Genomic DNA, 7,500 nt, shown 5'->3' on the forward strand with positions numbered 1-7,500 from the left:
TATTAGCCAGTCAAACGGAGTAAAGTACCCACTTCCCTTACCCGTTTCAATACGGATTCCTTAGGAAATACGTGTCCTCTACCTACAGAGCCCACTTAAAGTCAGGGAAGGAATAATGAAAGAGCCACTACAGCTAAGGGTGGCAGACAGTGATGTCATCGATGGTGAAGTCACAGATGGTGATGTCACTGGGCACAGATGTAGGCTAAACCCACCGGATGGTTTTGAGCAGTAATACCACTAGACTCAGAGAGAGTCCAATGGACAGTCCAATACCGAACAATGCTATATTCTGAGTCCATAACCTATTATAGAAAATAAATGAACCAATTTTAAATCAAGGAGGAATTGATGGGGCTTGTTACATATTGGATTATTCTATGACTGTTAAATAAATCATCTTAAAATGTTGTTTTGTGCACTGACTAGTACCCATAGAAGTTATCTCTTCTAAGATCACACAGCAAATTAAGTTAATGACAGAAAAAAGCCAAAGTTTTTGTCCATTTTAATGTTTCTAATCTTTAAATTGATCTTGTGAAGTTAACCTTCAACTGTGGACACCTGATCAATGTAGAAGTGTTGTTACTTAATGCCAACTGATAGATCGAAAGACTCGTAACTGAGGGAGAGTCCTGTCTCGATTTGAAACCTTTGAAGATCCCTCCAACGATGTTATTTTAAAGATCTACACAGAGATCTAATTCCTTCAGGTCTTCACAGCACTGAGGTCAAATGTCCCTTTGCTTTTGCACATGTAAGAAGCCAGCTTGGCCAGGGACCTCATACTACATCATTAGCCCATATCCAGTGTCGCAGAACAGAACAGTTTGTGTTTATGTGTGTGTGTGTGTGTGTGTGTGTGTGTGTGTGTGTGTGTGTGTGGATGTGTATCTGTCTGTGTGTGTGGATGTGTGTGTGTGTGTGTGTATGTATGTGTGTGTGTGTGTGTGTGTGTGTGTGTGTGTATGTGTCACTGACAGTGCAGCATCCTTTCCCTGGCCATGTGAGAGTTGGCAATGAGGCTGTGCAGTGCAGACTAAGTGCTTAGTAGACCCAGAGGCTCACTCTCCTTACAGCCTCGTTCAGCTGACCGTTCCAGAGAGATTCGAGGAGAAGAACGAGCTGACTGCTTTACTTAACGAGACATCAAGAGGAAAGCTGACAGCACTGACAGCTGGAATGTGTGAATGGATGAACTGTGTCTGCCCATCAGGCTCGCCCGGTCAGGCTGGGAACATGTCACACCTGTCTGGAGCTCAGATGAGCTGATGCATAACTACAAGCAGGATCAGCTACGAGAAGCGGACATTGGTAAAGGCAGGATCAGCTATGACATCAGGAGCTGACATTGGTAAAGGCAGAATAAGCTGACATCAGGAGCTGACATTGGTAAAGGCAGAATAAGCTATGACATCAGGAGCTGACATTGGTAAAGGCAGAATAAGCTATGACATCAGGAGCTGACATTGGTAAAGGCAGAATAAGCTATGACATCAGGAGCTGCTGATGGTAAAGGCAGAATAAGCTATGAGATCAGGAGCTGGTGATGGTACAGGAGCTGACATAGGTAGGGATCCGATCCTGACCTGGTGCCACTCACTGCATCAAGGCTGGATCTCATTTCAACGTGTACACTGTGCTTCCTCACGCAGTGGATTTGGGGCTCATTGTGACTCATTGATGAAACGTCTTTAATGGAGGAACCACAGAGTTGCTTCAGCAATACCCAACCTGTCTGCCCTCATCAGCACGGTTTTCCTTCCCGATAATTTCATCTCTCTATACTTTTCACTCCTTCCCTCCTCTATCTCCATCTCACTCTCTTCTCTTCTCCTCTCTCCCCCTCACCCTCAGGCATTCATTCCCTCTCTCTTTCTCTCCCTCTTTGTCTCTTATTAAGCATCTCTCTGTTATTCTCTCTCCCTCCTCTCCTCTCCTCTCCACTCACTTGCTCTTGCGGAGTGCGTGCTCCACGCTGTGACCACGGAACTTCTTGTAGTAGTCGATGAAGGAGAAGGGCAGGTTGATGTTGAGCGGGTTGGTCCTCTCCGGAGCCGCGGCACGCTTGCGGGACTCGAAGGCGATCATCAGGTCCACCCAGGCGGCCGGGCGCTTGATCTTGAACTGGTCGATGAAGTCCTGGCCGAAGATCTTACACAGGAGCTTCTCAAACTCGTAGTCGATACCAATGGAACCATACGGGCCTCCTGAGAGAGAGATAGAGAGAGAGAGAGAGAGAGAGAGAGAGAGAGAAAGAGAGAGGAAGAAAAGAGAGATAGAGGAGAGGAGAAAGTCAAATATAAGTGGTTGGGTGTTGGAGAAAGGGAGGCAGTCCAGACGGCGGTTGACTGTGCAGAAGATCTCGCATGACGTAACTGGCATTGTTTAGAGGTTTCAAACATTCCTAATAACAACCCTCTGAACCACACAATGGCTGCTTATAGCTGGCTCAGACATGGAACCAGCTGTCCTCAGAGATTACACTTTAAGTGTAGTGAGGCATTAGTGAGAAGAACTTGAGAGATGGTCCTTTGGCTACTTGACCCACTGATCTGTGAGCCTTTGGCAGTGAGCTAACCTAAGAGCTAGTCTCTCAATGTCTCATTCTACTGATCTGTTACCCTTTAGCAGTTAGTTTACCTGAGAGCTAGTCTCTCAATGTCTCATTCTACTGATCTGTTACCCTTTAGCAGTTAGTTTACCTGAGAGCTAGTCTCTCAATGTCTCATTTTACTGATCTGTGAGCCTTTGGCAGTACGCTTACCTAAGAGCTGGTCTCTCAATTTCTCATTCTACTGGTCTGTAATCCTTTTTCAGTTAGTTTCCCTGAGAGCTAGTCTCTCAATGTCTCATTCTACTGATCTGTAACCCTTACGCAATGAGTGATGGTCTCTCAACCTCTTGACCTATTGAGCTGGACTGTCTGTATATTTGCAGAGACCACCTGTACTCAGGTACGCAGCGAGCTTACCTGAGGCTTTGTACAGCTCCTTCAGGTGTCCCTCTGGCATCCGTATCTGATGAACTGTGAGGTCCACCGTGCCTCCGCCACAGTCCACCACCACGTATCGGTCACCTGCAGAGGGTCAGGAGCAGGGAGGGGTCATCTTGGGTAGGAAGAGGTACTACAGGGCATGGGGGTTGGTGGGGGGTAATTTGGGGATCACTGGCTACGTGTGTATGGTCTCTGGGTAGTACGAGGAACACCAAATGAAGATGCTCACAAGTAAATGTTTAGACATGAATTAAAGAGAGTTTGAGATGTCAGTTTGGTTACAGATGGTTTGTATTTTATTCGAGAAGAATGCAGTGTAAGACTCCTGTCCAGGTTAATATCATGACTAACACCATGACCTCACACTGCATCCAACTCTGGAGTACAGACCAGGGCTCTGTCGCACATTGATGACCTCACAGAGATATTATCCAGCTCTCAGAGCCACTTGGTCATGCAGCGTCTGCAACCTGCTTCTGGATCATTCTCCTTTGAAAACCAGGCTGTGTGTGCTGCAGTCAGGAGAGGTGGTGTACTTCAGCATGATTCAGCTCTCTCTGTGTGTGTGTGTGTGTGTGTGTGTGTGTGTGTGTGTGTGTGTGTGTGTGTGTGTGTGAGTGTGTGTGTGAGTGCTACTTTCGCTGCAGGGAGGGTAGGTGGTGTACTTCACCATGACTCAGCTCCGTTTCTTGTTTGTGTGTGTGTGTGTGTGTGTGTGTGCTGCAGTGAGGATAGGTGGTGTACTTCACCATGACTCAGCTCTGTTTGTGTGTGTGTGTATGTGTATGTGTGCTGCATTTGCTGCAGTGAGGAGAAGTGATGTACTTCACCATGACTCAGCTCTGAGTGTGTGTGTGTGTGTGTGGTCGGTGTGTGTGTATGTGTGTGTGTGCTGCATTTGCTGCAGTGAGGAGAAGTGATGTACTTCACCATGACTAAGCTCTTCTGTTAGTGCCTCTGGCATGGATGGGAGTTACTGTCAGTGAGTGTGTGAGTGTGTGTGTGTCTATTCACATGTCTGTGCCTTCCTGTGTGAAACTACTTGTATCTGTTTACAGTGTTTATGTTCTGCATGGGTTTGTTTTCTATGTGTGTGCATCTGTCTGTATGTATATCTTTGTTTGTTTTCTCCTATCTATATGTGTGTGTGTGTGTGTGTGTGTGTGTGTGTGTGTGTGCTTTGGGTGGTGGCTCAGTAACGCTGCCAGACTGCAGCTGTGTGTGCTGGGAGTGTGTGACCTCTCCTGGGAGTGTGTGACCTCTGCTGTGACCTCTGACCCTGCTCAAGGGTATTGTCACATCAGAGCCGAGGGGATACGGCCCAACTGCTCAGCACTAAGGTGGAGGGGGGGGGGCACACCCCCACAATCCCCCAGTAAAGCCTCAAAGTGTGGTGTTCAAAGGGCTTCGGACCACAGCCAAACTAGCTGACAGACCGATCGTCTGTTTTGTGTTTGATTTATTGGGTTAATAATGAGTCATGCGTTACATTCAGTCTTTCGGTTGTCTAATTCGTGCAGAATGGGATAAACCACTCTGGTATCAGCTGTGAGGAGTACATCTGGCGTGAGTCTAACGGAGGAAGGGTCCCCCTGAGGAGAGGAATGGTTTGGCCTGGTTGGGCATGTAGCCAGCAGCATTGGAAACAGCAAGGGCAAATACATTCTGCAGTTCGAGGGGGCTGGGATAGGAGGGGTAGGGTGTGTGTGTGTGTGTGTGCATTACAAAGAATAAAAAGAGGACAGGAGGAAAGCGAGAGCATATAAGAGAAAGAAAAAGAGAGAGAGACTCTCGAGCTTCCGTCAAATAATAAAAGGAGCACAGGAAGAGAGAACGAAAGCGAGAGAAAGAGAACGAAAGCGAGAGAAAGAGAGAACGAAAGCGAGAGAAAGAGAGAGCGAAAGCGAGAGAAAGAGACTCTACCTTCCAGCAGCTCCGACCAAAGCTCCCCTATGACATTTTCCACCAAAAAGGTTCTGCTCTGCCGGTTGCGACGCGTGAGATCCTTGGCTGGTTATTGACAGAGAGAAGAGGACCGGGTGTGAGATGAGAGAGGCCGCGTGGAAGCGTTGCGTGAAGCCATGTGTGTGTGTGTGTGTGTGAGTGTGGAAGGGCAAGGCTTTGTGACAGCATAGAACAGAGACATGGCAAGGAGGAAAATCTCAGGAGGGGTCAAAGGACAGGTCAAAAAGTCATAGTTCACCTAAAGGCATCAATGTGACTTAAGATGCTAAACAGCTGTACATAGCAACACCCTGAAGGTTTATTCTCTATTCTCACAACAGTGTGAAGGGAGTTCAGCAGGACCAGACAGATTCAACAATAACACACATATCATACATCCCAATATCCCATGAGCCTTCTGTCTTAAGACTGAAGGAATCAGCTTATCAACAATATGGCAGATGCCTTGTCCTATACTTTGTCTTATAAGTCTTGACAGATAATGCACAATCATAGGACTATGTCATGATACCAGTCACAGTTATTGCCATGACACGTTTTATGCTGGAGCCGATTGGGGCCAATGTTAGCCCTTCAAAGCATCAAGCGCGATAGTTATCCGTAACAGTGATCTAGCCATTAGGTGAGGTCACTGAAAACAATCGATCATGAAAAGTTACGATGGGATGTGGCATCTGCCATGGCATGTTGACGTTTGCTTTGTTTCCAAAGTTTCCTTTGTTTTCAGACAGGACATTCAGAAACCCTTCCAAGGACAGTCACGCATTATCAAACTTGTGTGAATCATTCCAGAGCATGCACTGAGTTTGAAAGAAGAGAGTATAGCCCAGATATTATGGTGTTTTTACAAGGGAAGTTCAGGGGCATATTTGAATGGACATTCCACACCTATGAGTAGATTCAAAACATCACACACACACACACACACACACACACACACACACACACACACACACACACACACACACACACACACACACACAGACACACACACACACACACACACACACACACACACACACACACACACATCAAAACATGGTGCCAGTGACGTTGAATGAGGTTCGCACTCAACTTTTGGCCTGATGTTCACACAGCCTCCTCTAAGAAAGCAGACATTCCACATTCTTTTCCTTTTCTCTTCCCACACCTCAGCACTGCAACTGCACTCACACAACTCTTTACCACACACCTTAACAGCAGTCACACTCAGAGAGGAGAGGAACTCCACACATCAAAGCAGGTACTAACACACACACACACACACACACACACACACACACACACACACACACACACACACACACCTGTCGCTCTACCTGATGTAAAACCTGCACCGCAGTCACACTCAGAGAGGAGAGGAACTCCACACATCAAAGCAGGTACTAACACACACACACACACACACACACACACACACACACACACACCTGTCGCTCTACCTGATGTAAAACCTGCACCGCAGTCACACTCAGAGAGGAGAGGAACTCCACACATCAAACCAGCCACTAACACACACACACACACACACAAACACACACACACACCTGTCGCTCTACCTGATGTAAAACCTGCACCGCAATCACACGGCTCTCCCTGTGCGAGTGAGCAGAGATTTAAAACACTTTGCAAAAATGTGCCACCTTTTTGAGGTGTGTTTTTATGGGCAATCATTTCTCAATGTGTTTTGATGGTTTATGATAAAAACACCTTTCGTTCCCAATAGCCATCCAGGATGTGTGCTATGTAGTTCACTCAAAATGGTAAGAAAAGCCTTCACAGCATGAAGTTGCAAACTATATTGCCAAGACACCAGCTAGTATGTTAGCACGCAAGATAGCTAGCTAGCTAGACTGTCGGTGGTGCTGGTAAGGTGTTTGCATACCTTTTAGGTCGTTAGCTCACTAGTTTTAGACCAAAACTCTTTACTGCTGCTTTAAACATTTCTCTGCTCCTTGTCACATTTGGTGCAGATGGCACTGTGGAGGGACAGGGGACAGGACAAGCTACTGAGTAGTTTCCACAGCAACATCACAGGAAGTGGAAAAGACACAGTGTCAGATAGAGGCCACTGACTGTCCCAAAGCATCATGGGAGAGTAGTGGGTAAGAGGGGTCGGGGGGGGGGGGGGGGGGGGGGTTGAGCTGTTGAGGGACTTGGTCATGTCAGTGTAAGGTTTGTGTTCTGCATGTGTGCATGTGTGTGTGTGTGCGTGTGTGTGTGAGTGCGTGTGTGCATGTGTGTGTGTGAGTGTGTGTGCATGTAAGAGGGAGAAGGAGAGGGAGAGGGAGGGAGCACTGAACTGGACTGAAAATATCTGTGTGAAGTATGGGTGTTGCAATAACACATACAAGCAGGAAATACCAGTAGTAGGAAGCATGACCACATGGACACTGAGGTCACTTCCTGTCATAGTGTTTCCTGCCATGGGATGCTGGGAATGTAGGTGGGATACAGCCTTCAGACCAGGGTTCTCTTTATATGTGTGTATATGTGTGTGTGTGTGTGTGTGTGTGTGTGTGTGAGTGAGAGCCTTC

At 47.0% G+C, this 7,500-nt stretch overlaps 1 protein-coding gene across 2 annotated transcripts in view; it reads right to left on the reverse strand.

Moving 5' to 3' along the window:
• The window catches only part of hspa12a (heat shock protein 12A), a gene marked incomplete at its 3' end in the record, with an annotated part of 51,197 nt that overhangs the window by 4,611 nt on the left and 39,086 nt on the right, over window positions 1–7,500 (reverse strand). The window contains exons 8-10 of one of the 2 annotated variants that reach the window (XM_080848847.1): window positions 4,922–5,008; window positions 2,975–3,079; window positions 1,952–2,210 (exon numbers count right to left, since the gene is read on the reverse strand). In XM_080848847.1, the coding sequence (XP_080704973.1) occupies window positions 1,952–2,210; window positions 2,975–3,079; window positions 4,922–5,008 (451 nt within the window). The remainder of the gene's footprint in view (window positions 1–1,951; window positions 2,211–2,974; window positions 3,080–4,921; window positions 5,009–7,500) is intronic. The other variant, XM_080848848.1, reaches the window with a different exon arrangement.

This window comes from Sprattus sprattus, assembly GCF_963457725.1.
Source record: "Sprattus sprattus genome assembly, chromosome: 12".
Classification (NCBI taxonomy): Eukaryota; Metazoa; Chordata; class Actinopteri; order Clupeiformes; family Clupeidae; genus Sprattus; species Sprattus sprattus.